We start from the raw sequence: 19,634 nt of genomic DNA, 5'->3' as shown, positions 1-19,634 counted from the left end.
CATTCAGAGTTGAGCCTTTCTTTTACATTTTTCCTTAGAAAAGAATCCGAAATAGTAAAGAAGTATGTACAAAAATCGTGGATCCAAGTGAAAATGCATTGTTGGTACCCCTCTCTGGCTCTCTATGCCAACTTGTTTTTGCCATCTTTAGTTTAGGCTAAGTTAATCAAAATTCTACGAGCCCATGCATGTAAAAGTTAGGATAAGATATATTAAACATTTAACCTAATGTTGCTTGTAAAGTTTTGTTTAGAATAATATTTTTTAAAAATCTTATGGAACGGAAGAAATATTTAAATTCTACGCAATGAATAATCTAGTGGGTATCTGGGAATGTTTTTAACGAAATGTAGAATGTTTACTTTAGTATCCAAGTTCGTTTGATCGTTTTCTCATTTATTCTCGAACATGTTCCCTTTCGGTGTCATATCTCATAATCAAAAAATAATTTTTACGAGGCTTTAGTGTTAGTAACTCTAGCTTAAACCTAACAAATTGGTATCAAAAGAAGCAAGGGTCCATCAATTCACTCGTCACGCCTTCTTAAAGATTACAATGGAATTTTTTTTTGACGGAAAAAGTGATTTATATCTAGAAAAAGAATATGTTGGCACATTTCTGAAGTCTTGGGATTTGCTATGTGGTTTGAAAAAGAAGGATAATATGAAGTTGCAGAAACGACTACAAAGTTGGTGGGGAAACCATCTAGCAAACTCTTTGGAACAAAGGAAAGGCTAGATCTACCATTATTTTTGACATCTGTTTTAAGACCCAGTTAGTAAAATAAGGGTGTTGGATTCTCTTCATGTAAAAGTCAGTCAAACTAGGATTCTCGGCATCAAATTCTCAATCAAGATTTGATTTCACCAAATTCAAGCCCTCTCTTCCGTTAAATATTGCGGTTTTCTGCTACATCCTCGAAGGTAGTAAACCGGTTCTTACGGTAAAAAGATTTCATCACTATTGATTAGGGTCGACTCCCGTATCTGGTCTCATTGGTACGATTCCCCTTCATAGTCCATTCCCACAAAGATCGAATGGAGTATGATGTTTTGGGTTCTAGAGTTTGTCTTTTGGGCTGCTTGGGTTATAGGTTTGGTGTTGGACTTTTGGGCTATTTAAAAAGATTATTCTCTTTGATTTTCTCCTTTCAGAATTATGCTTTGTAGACTTAATAGTCTGTGTTAAAAAAGACCCTTAATAGTCAATAGATATTTGAAACTTGTTGACCCAATGTCGAATTTGATGATTTTTTAATTATTTTCCTAAATGAAATGGTAAGCAATTCTATTTGAGAAAATTTGATTCCTAATTTGGATTTACAGGATAATTTTTTGAAATGAAAATTAGTAAACACCCATTACTTAGGTTAGACTAGATCTTTTTCAACTATTTCTATTACACTAATATACCTGCTGTGTTATTATATTCTGAGATTTTTGTTTTGTTCAAAATATATCCTGAGATTAGAATTGCTAAACTAAATGATGCAGTCTTGTTGTCCAAAAAAAAATGACGCAGTCTTGTTTATCAGTTTGATAACCTTTTATAAGGATTCTAACTGGAGCTTAACTTTGATCGCTAGCCGTGTTATATTGATGGATTAGTTGCATACTCAAATACTTTTTCCATTCCAATATGATACATATTTTAGACTTTCACACATATTAATAATACATGTAATAAATGCATAATTTTTTGTGATTATATTTTTCTAATCAATCTAAACCAATAATAATTTAATAAGTACAATTAATTTTTAAAAAAAATTGTATTAATCATTATTAATTGACAAAATATGCATTGAAAATACAAAAAAAAGAATCTTTAAATCTAGAAAGCGTTTGTGGTCTCCACGGTTATTAAAAAAAAAATCTTCCTACCAGACTTTTTTTTACATCTCTTACTAAACAAAAGTAACAACACCTCTTACCAAAAAAGAAGAAGAAGAAAGCAACAACACTTCGACTGCAGCGAGTATCAGTATTCTATGTGTATTATCCGCACGTTTCCCATGCAAGATTCAGATCTGTCAACTATCTCTACTCTAACTAACCATACACAGTTACACAAAACAACGAAGATTTCAACTTTTATGTCTAATAAAGAAAATTGGTGTATAACATGGATGGACCATTTCATTTATCATTAATTAGTTTAAGATTAGAAGTCCATCTAAACTAACATGGTGAAATTTTAATTTTACGTCAAACAAAAATGATTGGCGTACAAGAAACAAATTTTCCACATCGATAGTTAGAAATAATCTTTACTAATATATAAGATAGATAGACTACTAATTAATACCCGTTATGTTTTGATTTTGGGAAATTTTTGTCGGGCTTGTAATTGAACCTCAATATCCGTTATCGGGATGATTAATATATATTTTTAATTTTTTTTAAATAAAAAAAAAGATAGATAAACCACTACATTTATCACTGATTGATTTTAGGTTGAAAATTCATCAGACTTAACATGATGCACATTTTAATAAAACTACTATTTATGTTTATTTTTTCAAATTAACTTTTCAATTTCTTTTAGACCTCAAAATCAGTCTCTAATAAGTAGTGCAAACTATAATTTTTGACACACTTGCATTGCTTTGGAAATATTATTGCATTCAGTAGTTAAGAAGATATAATATAATATTAATATATTATGAATATATTATTAAGGAGCTTTGTTCGTATTCTCTCAAAGAGAGAGAAAAAGCAAAAAACGTAGTGGGTCAGCTGACCATGCTACCTCGTGTGTGTGTCTGCGCCCCTGGCTAAGCTTCGATATCGGGAACACGTGATTTACGTGTTGTGACTTGTGAGGTATGATAGCAAAATTTAGTGTTACAAAAAAAGAGAGGTATGATAGCATAATTTATAATAACATTAAAATCTAGTCTACATCGCTAAATGGTTGGTTAGTTGGAGAAGAGTAAGATGATCCTGTGAATATCCATTTCTTTGAAGTAAAAGCCGATTGGAATCAGTTAAAAAAAAAATATAGTATCAATAAACAAAAAATAGATGGTTCCGAGAGCATTATCAATGATGAAATACCCATTAGAAATATCTCACAAGTATAATATTAATAGTTTTAATTTCATTAGCTAAATAATTAAATTTAAGAATAAAAAGTTTTGTTATAGTATCTAGTGGAATTTCTGAAAGAAGAACCGATTTTAGTATATTTCTTCATTTTTATTTCTAAATATATTAATATCTAGATATTTGGTGAAAATTTTAGTCGTGAATGTTTTAGAAATTATTTGTGTATTGTATCAAATAAAACAAAGATAAAATGGTCAAAAATAATGTAAAAGTGGTAGTTTATTGTAAAAGATTTATGATATAATATAAATCTTCTGAATTTGATTTTTACTAGAAACAAAAAAGTTACTATTTGATTAGTCTAAATTTTGGCTTCGCCTCATACACTATAAAGTATAAACAATGCGGCTATCATTTAGGATTAGTCAAAATAATGTTTCAAACTTGGATTATACAATAATATACTTGTTGATAAAAAAAACTTCGTTCAGTTTGTAATCGAAACCCATTAGACCAGCTAATAAAGCATATATAAAAGGTCAGAGATTTCGTTATTTACCCTGGTAAAAATCCTTGCTTTAAATGGTTTTCTTTCGTCGGCCGATTTCCTCGTTTTCATATATTATTAAAATATTTATTTCTTTACTAATTTGGTAAGTTTTGTGGAGATTTATACATCTTTAAGTGATTTTGTTGGATTAATTCCAAACTGCGAATTTTAAGAATTTTTTTTTTGAAAATCTACGCACTATTCATAGCTGACTCCTTCTGGCTTGTACTGTATAAGAGAATACTCAGACATACTCCATTGTCATTTGCTTATTCAGCCGCACAGAACTACTTTTTATTAAAAGTATAACTATATAACTATATCCATACTCCATTGTCATTTGCTTGGGCCGAGGATTTCCGTCAAGCTTCGTTTATCTAGTATTTACCACATTTTAGTCAGAACTTTTATCGTTCTTAATTCACACCAACGACGCATTATATATTTTTCTTTATTATTTTAGTAAAACGTGTACCATGCTTATTAATCGTGATAAATTCAAATGATTTCAATAGTTATCATGTTATTATGATGAAAATAATATTTACGCCAGTACGGCTTTTACTGAAAGACACCGCAGAAAATGAAAAGCAATTTCAAACGTAAAAGGATAACATGTTTAAAAACCAATTTACACCAAAAAAATGTTTTAAAATCAATACAACTTCAATCCAGAAAAGGCATGAAAGTCGAAACATAGAAGAAACCATAAATGTTGTTTTTGATGCCGACACGAGAAAAACATTTTAATAAAACCGCAATTTAAGTATTGTAAAACTTAGATTGGTAATCAATTTTTAAAATATTATACATTAATAAAAACGAATGTAAAGGAATTGAATCATGAAATTATAAAATAAAAAATGGATTTTCATTACATTTTATTTCATCTCATTCATAAGCATTTTAAATCATAAAAAAACTATAACTATATAAAATGGTATTTTGTGGAACGACACTATTTGAGAGGCACTACTACTCCATAGAATACCATTAAATATTTATTAATTACAAGAAAACATTATTAAAAAAGCTCCACATATTCCACTAGGGAATGAAACAAAAATTAAATTCTTTGTAAAAATATATTTTTCTTCAAAATCTTAAAACTTCGTAAATAAGTGAAATGTATAGAATTTACTACTTCATTAAGTTCGGTTTTATTCTATTTCATCCATCATTAAATTTTTATATTCCACAAATAATCATTTCTATTATTGAGTATATTCTTTATAGGAAAAGGTACTAAAAACAAGTTACGTACAACCAATGTTTTATAATTATATTTTATATTCTTTTATATATTTTACTAGAAATCATTGAATGCGACTTGTTTTATTCTATTTAAATTCTATTTTTTGAAATTTATAGAAATAAGTTAATTCATACCTTTTTTTGTTAAGTATACATACATTTTTATTTTAAAAATTAATAAAATTAATAAAATTTATAGAAATAATAATTTTGAAAAAAAAAATATATATATATATATTTTTTTTTTCAACAAGTAATTTTGAAAAATATATTAGAACAGACAAACAAAACTTTAATGGTAATAAAAAGTAATGTAAGGACTTCAGACAAAGTCATCGTAACTTTTAGAACGAAATAGCCATATCAAAAATCAGATCTCAAATCCCAATTATACGTTTGCGTTCTAAGACATTTACAATAAGTAATTGTAATTAAAATCATATTGTGAAAACTTGTACACTGTCTTTTAATCTCACTATGAATTGTTCAAGCACTAAGCCATTTCGAATTAGTTGAACTAGAGATTTTTTCCGCGCTTCGCGCGGATTATGTCTTATAAAATTATTTTATTTATAATATTATTTGTTAATTTTTTTCTTTTATATTAACTTCTTGTTTTTCCAATGTTAGTTTTTCTTAATTTAAATTTATATGTTAATAATTTTTCATTTTTTTGTTGTAGATGGAGAATTATATTTTTTATTGATGGTTTTTTGTATGTGATAGTGACATAAACTTTTTGAAATTTTAAAATAATATTATATATAGTACGATTAACACATTAAAGAAGAGAAACATATTCAGACACATTTTACACAGGTTTTATATGCATAATTTTAAACATTATATATGTATATATTATAAGTTTGAAATATGTAAATGCTTTCTAAAGCTAAATATTTGTTCTGAGTTTACATAACTTATCGAAAGTTTTATCTCTTTTTAAATTCAAATCACAGAAAAAATATAAAAAAGTCAGTATAGATAGGTTTTTTGGGCTTTTAAATCAACACTGAAAAATTACATGAATCAGATAACAACAGTTTTGTAAACAACTGGATAAAATTTGACCGAGCCAAAGATTTTTACACAATATGTTCTTTCTTCTTCAAATTGCGAAGAGCCTATAGGCACAAGAAAAAAATCATAATTTTTGTTTTCACTTATATAACATTTTTTCTCCTTTACACACGGAGTTTATTACACTGCTATAAGCAATGTAGAACTCTATTCATATAAGATTCACATCTATGCATTTTGACAAAGAAGAATTTCAGCCATCTTTAGTTTCGGAATGTACCAACTTCAGTCATATACACTATATTTTCTCTATGATTCAAAACTTATAATTTTAATATATGTGCAGATTTCCATGTGAAAAGGCACGCACGTCATCTATCATTCAACCTATTACCTTTTCCAAAGTAAACACTATAATCCTCGTTTGGTTAGCTCCACAAAATAATCTCTTTGGATCAGTTTATCAAAAAATATGGATACTAATGTCAGAAAAGAATATAAACACTATCAACAATACATATTGGCACAAGAATATTTGGTTCAAGGAACATATTCCACGTAATGCGTTTATATCATGGCTGGCTTTGCGGAGAAGACTGCCAACCAAGGATCGCTTGAGGCGTTGGGGATTAAATGTCTCAGGAACGTGCGCCCTTTGTAATCTGGAAATAGAGACTCACCATCATCTCTTCTTTGAGTGCTCTTTCTCTCGCTTGATATGAGAGCCTTTTGCTGCTGAAGTTTGGATTTCTCCTCCGGCTGATCTACACTCTGTTGCAGCCTAGATCAATCAACCTCGCGTCAACGTAGATGCACATGCTACTCCAGTCATCAAGCTCTACTTTCAGTCATGTCTCCTCACCTTCATCAGTCATCCTTGCCTCTTTCGACCGTATGATGCGTGACCGTCTCCTCTCTTACCCGGTAAGTTCTTCTTTCTCATCTTCTCTACTTCTTTTTATATTTCTTGTATAAGACTTCCTTAAGGCTTTTTTTACCTTGAGTTGTTGTTGGTTGTTTTTGTTTCCTTGCTGTAATAAGTTGTTTAAAAACAACAGTGTAACATTTTAGAAAATAATAATCTTAACATCTTACCAAAAAAAAAACAACAAATATTGACTTATTTATGTGAATATATATTTTATTTTAAATCATTATAGTGGACGAATAAAACACCATAATTTGTACAACAAATTTTCTTAGATTCACCTCATCATACTCACCATTTTACCATTTTAATTACATAATTTTACATGAGCTTCTTCATCCTTCCCGGTTATTTTCTCTTTATTTATAACTACAATATAATGTTATAAATTATATATATTATAAATTAATAATTTATTTACCCTTAAAGTCTAACTATTAAAATATAACATAATTCAATATAGATATATGATTCTATTAATAAATTAGCAGTTACAAATTTGAAATTTCTAGAAATATCAAAAGTTGTATGTTAGTTAATTATTTTCTAAATGATATTTATTTTTAATTCTTTTTAGATGAGAATATTTTGGCTGAGGTGGATAGTCTCAAAAGCCTTGAATTTAGTCCCTTTTCTTAGATTCACCTCATCATACTCACCATTTTACCATTTTAATTACATAATTTTACATGAGCTTCTTCATCCTTCCCGGTTATTTTCTCTTTATTTATAACTACAATATAATGTTATAAATTATATATATTATAAATTAATAATTTATTTATCCTTAAAGTCTAACTATTAAAATATAACATAATTCAATATAGATATATGATTCTATTAATAAATTAGCAGTTACAAATTTGAAATTTCTAGAAATATCAAAAGTTGTATGTTAGTTAATTATTTTCTAAATGATATTTATTTTTAATTCTTTTTAGATGAGAATATTTTGGCTGAGGTGGATAGTCTCAAAAGCCTTGAATTTAGTCCCTTTTATATAGTAGGATACTATTTTACACGTTAAAATAAAAAATGATCGCATTTCTACGCTAAAAAACTTGACGCTATTATTTATTTTTATATGTAAAAAATGCTGCGACCCTAAAACTCATTTTCCCCTATAAATAGGTTACTAAATCATTCAATCAGCGACATCCCAAAAAAAGAAGTGACAAAGATGTTCTACTATGTGATACTCCCTGTAGCTCTCCTTCTCATTGCTTATAAATTCATCTTCTCTAAAACGAAGCGTCTCAACCTCCCTCCTTCTCCGCCTCACTCTCTCCCCATTATTGGCCACCATCGCCTCATCAAACCGCCAGTCCACCGTCTCTTCCACCGACTCGCCAAAGCACACGGCCCAATATTCTACCTCCGACTCGGTACCCGCCGTGCCGTCGTCATCTCTTCCTCCGCACTCGCAAAAGAATGCTTCACGGGTCACAACGACGTCGTAGTATCAAACCGCCCTCGTTTCCTAACCTCCAAATACATCGCTTACAACTACACCACCATAGCAACCACACCTTACGGTGACCACTGGCGCAACCTCCGCAAGATCTGCTCCCTCGAAATCGTTTCCTCGAAACGTCTCGCCAACTTTCTCCACATCCGCAAAGAGGAAATCCACCGCATGCTCACGAGACTCTCACGTGACGCGCTCATCAACAACGAGGTCGAGCTAGAGTCACTTTTTTACGATCTAACGTTCAACAACATCGTGAGGATGGTTACAGGGAAAATCTACTACGGAGAAGATGCTAGTGACAAAGCAGAAGCAGATACGTTCAAGAAACTTATCGCTTATATTACCAGCACTAGTGGCGCGAGGCACCCTGGCGAATACTTACCATTCCTGAAAATATTCGGAAGGAGTTTTGAAAAGAAAGTGAAAGCTGTTGGAGAAGCCATGGATGCAATCTTGCAGCGTCTACTTGATGAGTGTAGGGGAAATAAAGATGGTAACACAATGGTTAATCACTTGCTCTCTTTGCAACAACAAGATCCAGAGTATTACAGTGAGGTCATCATCAAAGGCCTAATGCTGGTACGTGACAATCAAACACAGTCATATTAGTTTGTTATTATTACTATCACAATTATTATTACTATTTCTAGGTATTTTACCCCTTCGTGTGTCAGAACTCATCCTGTAGAAATAAATATATACCACATATTATTATAACTTATATTTTAATATAAAGTGTTTATTTTCCTTTTCGAGTTTTTGTATCACAGAGATGTAGATTACATACAACTATATTATTAAAGAACTAATAATTATGTGCGAAACAGGGCATCATGTTTGCGGCATCAGAGACATCAGCCGTGACAATAGAGTGGGCAATGGCGAGTTTGTTGAATCATCCAGAGTTGTTAGAAAAATTAAAATTAGAGATTGATGAGAAAATCGGACAAGACCGTTTAATCGAGGAAACAGACATACCTAACCTGCCCTACCTCCAAAACGTAGTGTCAGAAACGTTCAGGCTATACCCAGCTGCGCCGCTTCTTGTGCCAAGATTAACGGAAGAGGACATCAAAGTCGGAGGATACGACGTGCCACGTGAAACGATGGTGATGGTGAACGCGTGGACTATTCACAGGGATCCAGAACTTTGGACCGAACCAGAGAGGTTTAACCCGGATAGGTTTAATGGTGAAAGAGGGGAAGGAGACAAAGACGATGTCCGTACGCTGATAACGTTTGGAAGTGGACGGAGAATGTGTCCCGGTGCAGGGCTAGCGAATAAGATTGTGACCTTGGCGTTAGGTTCATTGATTCAGTGCTTTGATTGGGGAAGAGTCAATGGCGAAGAGATTGATATGACTGAAGGTCCAGAGATGGCAATGCGTAAGGTGGTGCCGTTACGAGCCATGTGTCACCTTCGACCCGTTATGAATAAGCTTGTTACCGACTCAAAGGTTTAATTATGCTTTCGTATTTTATATTGAAAAAAACTGTTACACTTTGGTGTGTCTCTGTACCAAGACTATCTTTGAAATGCTGAATAAATATGTTTTTTCCTACTGTTTCATTTCGCATATATATGTTTCCATGTATTTTGATGGGTTTTATGATCATAACCACGAATAAGTTACAAGTGATCTACAAGTATGAGTTATCTTCCTCTAAATCTGTAAAACGAAAACTTGGCTCAAAAAGATGAAAAACTTCATGCTACGAAGAAAATTGAGTCAATAATATTTTAATACTTCTAAAGAACAATACTCATGTTATTTTTTTTGTCTTCTTTTGAATAATAGAAGCATAATTATTGTTCTTACTTCTTAGCTTAATTTTACTCCATAATTTTTTCTGATAAGTTAGCTATTATCTAAATCTTTTTTTTGTCTATATGTATATTTGGTATATTTGGTATACGCAAAGTGTTTGATATGATTTGCTTAATATCTTTTTATTAAGCTAACATGAAATAATTTCTTTATTTCAAATGTAAGTATGACTCCTGTGTCAGCATATATACCCAGTTGTTGTTAAAAATAATATATATAACACCAAGGGTATGATTGTATAGTAGAGTAAACTTTTACTCTAGATATATATTTACTCTCAGTTAAGCCAAAAAGTCACCAATCAAGTGAGATACTACTTTTCATATTTCCTTTTTTTTTTTGTAACACTTTCATATTTACTCTAGACACTATTAATTATGAGGGAAATGTACATTCATTTTTCCTCTAGATTTTGGTTGAGTAATTCTTTTTACTCCAATTTTTTTTCGCTCTCTCATTTTTCCACCATTTATTTTCTTCTCTTTTTCACCACTTTTTTTTACTCCACTTTACTCTGATGTTACCAATCACATTCCAAGTGACATACAATCTAATAATGTATTCAAATTAAAAATAATAAAAAATTGAGTAATTGATGAATATTTAATTTGACTATTACTGTTTTCCCTGGCGATTTTTGTTTTTTAGTTAGCTTGCAATGTCTTGTCATATACTTTCCTAAACTCTGATTGCTCTTGCCGACTCATATAATGTATTCGAAATCTTTAGGTTATATTTTAATCTAAATTGGTGTACAGATGTTTTGATTAGGTGCAGATACGGATTGACTATTTTAAAACTTTAGGATCTATTTAGTTGAGATCTGTCGGACACTAACAATAAAAATATGAATTCGTCAAAAATATAAAATATGTAGATATCCGTATCTAGATTCATAAAGTAGCTAAAAATAATTGAAATCGTAATATAATTTTAAATCTAAAGTTGAATTAAGTTAAACTAAATTCGAAATTAAAATATATATTTTTAAAAGTGATACGTTTTAAAATTATTTGCATTAACGCATCTTAAATATCACACTTTTTCCCTAAGAATGTGTTAAAGTAGTCTTCCTGTTTTTTTGTGACTTCTCAGATGAATTGTGATAAAACTAATTTAATATTTATGAAATCTTCCTAAGAAAACAAGTTCAGAATCTAAAGTTCATAAAATCTTCCGATATTGTACCACTTAAACATGAAATCCCCTATTATTTCTGCTTTAGGGCACGTAAAACCTAACATCTAATTTTAATTTTTTTTTTCGTCAAACATCTACTTGATCGCTTTCTAACCCATTTGTCTCCAAAGTTTTATAGTGTTATGATTTAATGAATATAGATTTGATTAAGCAAATTTCTGAGTGAGCATGTGAGTGCAATTGGTTCCGTGTATTATTTGTTTGGTCCTGACTGTAGATTTGATAAAATAAGATCGCAGCAAGCATGTGAAGTGGTATGTTTCCCATGACTTTTTTAAACAAAATATTCGGAATGTCTACCAAATCCAGTATTCAATCATTTGTAAAGTTTCAAATAATCGTTCCGCTGGATAAAAGTACTAAAAACCATTAACTTGAAATTTGCACCCATGACAAGAAATTAAAACTACACCTCGCTTGAGTTTCTCGAAGCTCCATGATCCATCAAGCTTTGGTTTTAGGAACACATGATTTACGTGTGATGATGTGGTTAGGTTAGGTAGGTAAGGTAATAGTACTACAAAAAAAAGTACGATTTAAAGATTTCCATAAAATATTTTAATAACAGAGGCTGGACGGCGCTAAGCATTGGGTAATGGGTTAAAAGTTAGTAGTGAATATTATAAGTTAGTCCCGTCAAGGGCCTTGTAAAGGGCTTCGGCCCATTAAAAGTTAGTAGTGAATATTATAAGTTAGTGCCGTCAAGGGCCTTGTAAAGGGCTTCGGCCCATTACATGAATTATTATTTAGGCGTTAATGTCAGTTTTTTCCTGCTATTCTTATGGGGTTTTAGAATTCGTCTTCCTTCCTCTATTCTGTTAGCCCTTGAGTTTTGTATTTTGTTTTGATTCCATAAAAAAAACAAAAATATAAAAATAGGAGAGTTAGTTCATTTTTTTTTCTTTCTGGAATTGTTGCCTAGATAACAAGTTACTTGTTGTATACGTAATCGAAAATGACTCTAACCTTCAAGACCTCTTCTCCTAGCTCGAACCGATCAACACCGAAAAACTCCCCCGGAGATGATGATTCTCACTTCCTTCACTACAGAAGCTATCGAGCACACACGACCACACTCTTCTTCGTCCTCGTCTCTCTCTCCCTCTTCGTCATCTTCTCTCTCTACTCTTCCCCAAACGCAATCTACTTCGCCACGACACGCCAGGCTAAACCAGGGACCGTCACCTACGTGATCAACGTCCGAGACTCGAGCCATATCCGCAGGATCAAAGCAGAGGGCGTCCTCTGGCCAGGATGGGAGGTTATGATGATCGCTTCACCTGAGGAGAACGTCATGCTACCGCTTCACGGAGAGAACAACTACACGTGTTTTTACCCTAACGGCGAGAAATTAACGGCGAAGTTCTCCGTTACTCTCCCGTTCACGAACCGTACCACGTTCAAATGCAAACTCCCCGGAGTATACCGCCACCACCACCCGATCCCGACTCCGATCCTCGCCTCCTCGCGGTCCTTCGAGCTTTCCCCGGAGACGCGGTGGCCTGACCTCCCTCTGTGGAACTTCGTGGTGTTCGACACCATCTCCACGGAGCACGACGTCGTTTTATTCGTCAAGGGGCCGAACCGAGGGCTGGGGTCGAACAAACCGCCGGGGACGTTTCGGTGCGTGTTCGGCGAGGAGTCTGACTCCGCCGTTAGAACCACCGTGACTAGCTCCGTGCAAGAGGTTTTCCGATGTCCGTTTCCTAACGTGACGATGGATTATCCGGTGAAAATATACATAGAGAGGGTGGCGACGGAGAAGGAGGCGATGAAAGTGGTTCCGTCCGTGGCGTACTTTAGCCCGAAGCGCACGTTAGTGGAGCCACGAGAGAAGTCGCTACTGTGCGCGACGACGATGGTGTACAATGTAGCCAAGTATCTGAGAGAGTGGGTGATGTATCATGCGACGATCGGAATACAAAGATTCATTATATATGACAATGGTAGCGACGATGAGCTAAACGACGTCGTTGAGGGGTTGAAGAGCGAAAGATACGACGTGACGAAAGTGTTATGGATATGGCCCAAGACGCAGGAGGCTGGGTTCTCCCACGCGGCGGTGTACGGAAAGGATATGTGCACTTGGATGATGTATCTCGACGTTGATGAGTTTCTCTTCTCTCCGGTTTGGAGTAACAAGTCTAAACCGTCGGATCAGATGATTAGATCTCTTCTACCGTCGGATCAAAGCATGATTGGACAAGTGTCGTTTAAGTCACTCGAGTTTGGGCCTTCGAATCAGACAAGGCATCCAGCTGGCGGTGTGACGCAAGGGTACACGTGTCGCCGGGAGGAAGAGCAGCGGCATAAGTCGATCGTGTTGCTGAGCGCGGTGGAGCATTCGCTGTACACGGCGATCCACCACTTTAGTCTGAAGGGAGAGTACGAGTGGCGAGTGGCGGACAAGGAGGAGGGGGTGGTGAATCATTACAAGTACCAAGCGTGGCGGGAGTTTAAGGCTAAGTTTAAACGGCGTGTGTCGGCTTATGTTGTGGATTGGACTAGAGTTTCAAATCCTACGTCGAGAGATCGGACTCCTGGATTGGGCTTTAAGCCCATTGAGCCAGAAGGATGGCCTCAAAAGTTCTGTGAAGTCATGGACATGAGACTGAAGAGGTTAACCGAGAAATGGTTTGGATACCCAGAGAAAAACGGGTATAGAATGGCGTGGCAAAGATGAAAATGGTTGTTAATTGTGTTAATAGAATAGTTGTTTGGTGACAATTTTTTTGTTTATTTTTCTAAACGTTAGAAATACTGAAGCTAAACTACTTCACAATCTTATTAGGACTTTTTTCAAAAAATATGATTGTGACATATATACTTTTCAGTGTTTAGAATGTACAATAATGTTTACAGTACTAACCAAAATGTCATAGAAACAAATCAACAATTAGAAAAATTATCTAACTTGATTTTGATATGTCCATTTATAGTCAAATTTTACTTTGCAGCATTTAAACTATTTATCACTTGCCTAAAAAAGTAAGTAAGCCTGTTTAGGACATGAATCTATAATTTTAGGCTTCTTTATAAGAGAATATAAATCTATACTATTAAATCAAAATTCCTAATAAGATTTTGCCCTTACTTTTATATTTACAAAGAAATGCCACTGATTAATATTTTATGTATTTATAGTAACTAATTTTTCTATATTTTTTATTGAATGATAATGATTCTAATTATATGCAATCTATACTTTCTATTTAATTATACTAGAATAAGTTTCATAGATATGTTTTAAAATTAAATTTAATATTTTTCTAAATTGATATTACAAAAATTTCCTAAATATATTATAAAGCTATAATTCTACATAAATCTTAATTATTTTTTGTCAGACATAAATCTTAATCAACAATTTTTAATCATTTTTAAATAAATATTTAAGATCTTAAAATAAAGTTTATTTTTCTAAACCAATTAATGAGTATACATTTTTCAGTTATTGTTTTGGAAAAATTTTACTTTTACACTTTGTTTGATACCAGTTTTCAAGTTTACCACAAGTCTAGGGACATTTTCATAAATACCATGTTCATTAATGCACAAAAGACAATAGTATCCTTCCCTTATCTTCAGCAATTTTCATCGTCGTCTTCATCTAACCTAGCCGTCGACGTCTTTATCCAGCCTCGCTGTTGTCGTCTTCATCCAGCTTCGATGTCTCGTCTTCGTCGTGATCCATCGTTGTCTTTGATCGAGATCCATCGTCGATCCGTCGGGATCCATCGTCGATCCGTCGTCGTCTCCGTCGAGATCCATCGTCACTCTCTCTCACACAGCCGGCAACGAGAGATTACGAGAATCACTTTGTCTTGCGTATCTTAACTCTGTTTTCGCGACGTTCTCGATGGCTTGGGCTGCAGATCTAGTTTGAGAGAGTATATTTGTGTGGTTAAAGGTTCAGATCGATCCTCGTTTGCTCTCATTGGGTTCGAGAACCGGCGAATTGAGGTGATGTTGGCTTCAGACTCGAGAACCGGCAAATTTTTAGTATCAGCAGACGTTCTGCAAGGATTGCTTACTGTGGTCTCTTCGCACTTTCCTTAATCATATCATGGATTCTCCGTGAGGTTGCTGCTCCTCTCATGGAGAAGCTTCCTTGTAAGTTTTTTCTCTTTTTCTTTTATTATGTCACTGTAACCTTTTAGCTTATGGAGTTAATGATTGACATTATTGTGTAGGGATTAACCATTTTCACAATACACCTGATCGGGAATGGTTTGAGACTGATGCTGTCTTGCGTGTCAGCTTAGGGAACTTCGTGTTTTTCTCGATTTTATAGGTTATGATGATTGGTGTGAAGACTCAGAAAGACCCTCGTGATGGCATACACCACGGTGGTTGGATGATGAAAGTCATATGAACAACTGATTTTGGGTCTTCTTAGAGTTATATAATTTGGTTGCGAGGTCTTTCGAGTCCCTCCAAGCTTGAAGCCCCTTTAGTCTTTCCTCAAATGCAGCCATCACAGCTGGCCTGTGCTTGCTTCTTAGTTCCTGCAATCTACTTTCGTTTAAATCTTGGTAACCCATGCAAGCAGTGAAAACTAGCTGGCTGCTATAAAACGTTGAGCCAATCATTGATTGAAGCAAAGTAATCGCATCTCCAGCGTCCTTGGTTGTAATTAGTGTAGGACCTGTGTTTACTGGGTTTGTTTAGTAAGTCCATAAGACTTAATCACATTATATATCAATATGGACACTGACTGAGGTTTAACCGAGTACCATAAAACTCCAAGTGCTGTTCTGTAAAGCATTACACGGTTTCCTTCAAACAGAAGCACATCCCACACTCTGAGAACTGTTATAGCAAAAAGAAACGTTAGAAAAAAATAAAGAACTGATCAATAAAAAATCTGGCAAGATCAAGTTTGGAACCTGACCACTTTCCCAGGGAAGCATATTGATGAAGATGGAAAGAAACCATGGCGCTGTAACACAAGAGTTTATAAAGAAATTTATTAGTTTTTATAAGACAATTTATTTATAGATTATATATAACGGTTTATAAATCTTTTATTAAGACATTTATAAGATTTTATAAAACAATTTATAGATCACATATAAGAATTTATAAAACCATTTATTAGGTTCATAAATCTATTTATAATTGGTTATCAAAACAATTTATAAGGCTTTCTAAATATCTTTTAAAGTATATTTCATTTATAAGACTTTATAAGATAAGTCTATAAGGATATGTATAACAAACTTGAACTTAGTTTTCTATAAGGCTATATAAAGATTATAAATAATTTATAAATGTTTATGAATCATTTATGAAGATTTATAAATCAGTTTATGGACACTTACAAATCGATTTAAAACCATTATAAATCAATTCATAAACGCTTATAAATAAGTACATATAACTTTTATAAATTAGTTCATAAGCCTTATAAACCGGTTCACAAACCCTAATAAACATTCATAAACCTTTATACTCATTTATGATTTATAAGCCTTTCTAAATATTTATAACTAATTTATAAACTTTTATAAAATTATTTATAAACTATTATAACTGAATTCTAAGCTCTTATAAATGATTTATAAATATTTATAAACCGTTATAAAATAATTTATAAACTCTCATAACTAATTTATAAACTCTTATAAATTAATTATAAACATTTATCAACTCTTATAACATTATTTGTAAACGCTTATAAAATTATCAATGAGCACTTGTAAATGATTTATAAGACTTACTAGATCATTATAATTTTTTTTAAAGGCTTATAAATTATTTATAAGACTCATTTTAAATATTTATAATTGATTTATAAATCATTACAAAATGATGTATAAACATTTATAGCTGAGTATTAAAATATTTTAAATGATTTAAAACTCTTATAAATAATTTATAATCCTTTATAAATAATTTATAAGCATTTATAAATTTTTATAGCTAATTTATAAATCTTTATAAAATAAGTTATAAACCCTTACAAATTGATTTATGAATCCTATGAATCCTGAGAAATGATTTATAAACCTTTATAAATCATTTTATTGTTTCTTTTGAATTTAAATTACCCAAATCCCTCACTATGTGCAATTCCCAGCTATTTCGTACTTGAAAACAAAAATTTCTAGTTCTACTTTCAAGTAAATGGATGCTCGTTATTATATCTCTGATAATCAAAATGATTGGTTCATAACCTAAAAATATATTAGATTACGCACCAAAAAACTCTTTCATAAAGAAACATATGAATACAATAACTACTAAATATTCCAAGGCCACATGTTCCAGTGCCTAACCAAAAGTTCGGTTTCATCTGCAAGCTTAGTCGTTTTCTCCAACTCTTCCACTGCTGCTTTGGCAACGTTTATTTTATTCTCCGCCTCTACAACTTTACATGCGGCGGTTATTGCTGCTTCGTCGATCATCTCTTGTGAAACCGAAGGGTGATTAATGTATGATTGCCGGGTTTTATGTTTGTCTCCTTTGGTTTTGGGGTTGGGGCAGGTGTTGTTCTAGTTGTTGTTTCTGATCCATCTTCAGCCATTTCGAGCTTCTCCTCTCTTAAAACAGAGTTCAGTAATGACTTCAAAGTTACGTGCCAAGCACCAGCCTGAGGAAGAAATCCTCCGAAATTTGTCATGTGCCAAGTTCTCGCTCTTCTTCTTCTTCTTCTTCTGCTTCTTCTTCCTGTGGAAGAAATCCTCCGAAATCTATTATGAATACATAAGAGCGAGATGAAGCAACCAGCCCTTATATATATGTGTGTATATTGGTTCTTCTAGTTCAAGATTATCAAAACATGAAACCTCATACCGGTTTGGTTTAAGAATAGATTCGCTGTTTACCTTGTAGGAAGAGCAAGACATCTTGCACCCAAGGCCATTAATTACTTCTACACCTTCCATTGCCTTGCAGGCTGCTGCAAGATCATCCAGACCAGAGTATATATAACCCATTATAAATAACTTAGAAACCATTACAAATGATCTATAAATCTTCAGAAATTATTTATAAACCTTTATAAATTATATATAATTCCTTACAAATAATTTATAAACCATTATAACTAATATAAACATTTTATAAACCATTATAACTAATATATAAACATTTTATAAAGGTTTATAAAACCATTTAAAAAGGTTTATAAAACTATTTACAAGAACTTATAAGCTATTTATAAGAGTTTATACATTTATTTAAAAGTGTATAAATTAATCTACAAGGTTATATATCTATTTATAAGACTTTATAAATCTATTTATACAAGTTGTGGAATCTTTCTATTCTGTACAAGTTGCGGAATTTATAAATTAATCTACAAGGTTATATATCTTTCAAGGAATGAGACTCGTGAAGTAGAGAGATGATGAAAAGAAAAAGGATACAGCCTGAGATCTTTGATGGATCATTAACGTCTGCTTCTGGTATAACCTTTGTGACACAAGCATACATAGAAAGCTTCTTCCTGCAGATAAAAAGAGGAGTTGAGAAGCCCAATATCTTACCAAACATTCAGAAGAAGCTACTGCATCTTACTCAGCTCTCAAGTCCTCCCGGTCTTTACTCTTTAAAGATTGCCTCTTTTCATCAACCGATGTCCATTGTGCATTCAGGTCTTTGAGTTAATCAGCAACGACTGTATTGACAGACAGAACAAAGACTTTTTCATGTCACTGAACCAAAGGGACTAGAAACTAAAGTATATACACTTATCTAAGCTCGTCATTTATCTTGCTTTCTAGTTCCATATCTTCATCAAGCTCTTTCTGAAGACGCTCAATGTCATCGTCTCCTGATGATTCATCTGAATAAGCTTCCTCTGTTTTCTTCTTGCAAGCTTCTAGCTTCTTCTTACAATCTGCATTTAAAAAAAAAAACAAAACAAAACAAATTGAACACTTTTATATTGTTGATTCTTGTAAAGTATCAGTCTTTCGAAGTTTTCTAGAGACCCAAGTGAAGAAACTAACCTTTGAAAGATTCCTGAATCTGATTGAAATCCTCATCGCAAGCGAAGTGGAGAGCTTTTGAGTGGTCGAAGCTTTGCGATACGACGCCGAATCCGTTCTTGGAGTTCGGTAAGTTGATTAAATCGTCTCCGTAGGAGATTAAATCTTTAATATCGGAGCTCTCTCTCATTTCTGATGCTCCGACCTGTGTACTTATAGAACAGGAAATTAAAATTAAAATCATTAGATCAAAACCAACAATACAATGAAAGGTGTGAAGAAGGCCTACTATAGACCAAAAGATCCAGTGGCAAAGAGAACAGTCCGAGTCCCTCACTCATCGTTACCTGAAATGAGAGGCGTACTCAATTGCGATCTCACAGTCACCGATCCGA

At 32.9% G+C, this 19,634-nt stretch overlaps 2 protein-coding genes, 1 long non-coding RNA gene and 1 pseudogene across 3 annotated transcripts; 3 read left to right on the top strand and 1 right to left on the bottom strand.

Annotated features, from left to right (window-relative positions):
• Nucleotides 1-7,942: 7,942 nt before the first annotated feature.
• Nucleotides 7,943-9,837, top strand: LOC106369747 (cytochrome P450 81F4-like). Its single transcript, XM_013809865.2, has 2 exons — nt 7,943-8,852; nt 9,101-9,837. The coding sequence occupies exons 1-2, from the start codon at nt 7,983-7,985 to the stop codon at nt 9,734-9,736; spliced, it is 1,506 nt and encodes a 501-aa protein (XP_013665319.1). The 5' UTR covers nt 7,943-7,982; the 3' UTR covers nt 9,737-9,837.
• Nucleotides 9,838-12,222: 2,385 nt separating this feature from the next.
• LOC106369756 (glycosyltransferase family 92 protein At1g27200-like) lies at nt 12,223-14,258 on the top strand. The gene has a single exon (XM_013809875.3). It carries the CDS (start codon nt 12,258-12,260, stop codon nt 13,983-13,985), a length of 1,728 nt encoding a protein of 575 aa, XP_013665329.2. The 5' UTR covers nt 12,223-12,257; the 3' UTR covers nt 13,986-14,258.
• A 405-nt stretch (nt 14,259-14,663) lies between these two features.
• LOC106434131 lies at nt 14,664-16,066 on the top strand. The gene is made up of 2 exons (XR_001286705.3): nt 14,664-15,415; nt 15,496-16,066. It is a non-coding gene; the product is annotated as an uncharacterized LOC106434131 (long non-coding RNA).
• A 1,447-nt stretch (nt 16,067-17,513) lies between these two features.
• LOC125580849 lies at nt 17,514-19,429 on the bottom strand (annotated as a pseudogene).
• Nucleotides 19,430-19,634: the final 205 nt, after the last annotated feature.

This window comes from Brassica napus, chromosome C1 (assembly GCF_020379485.1).
Source record: "Brassica napus cultivar Da-Ae chromosome C1, Da-Ae, whole genome shotgun sequence".
Lineage (NCBI taxonomy): Eukaryota > Viridiplantae > Streptophyta > Magnoliopsida > Brassicales > Brassicaceae > Brassica > Brassica napus.
Note: the sequence above shows the minus strand (reverse complement) of the source record. Positions and strands in the feature narration are given on the sequence as shown.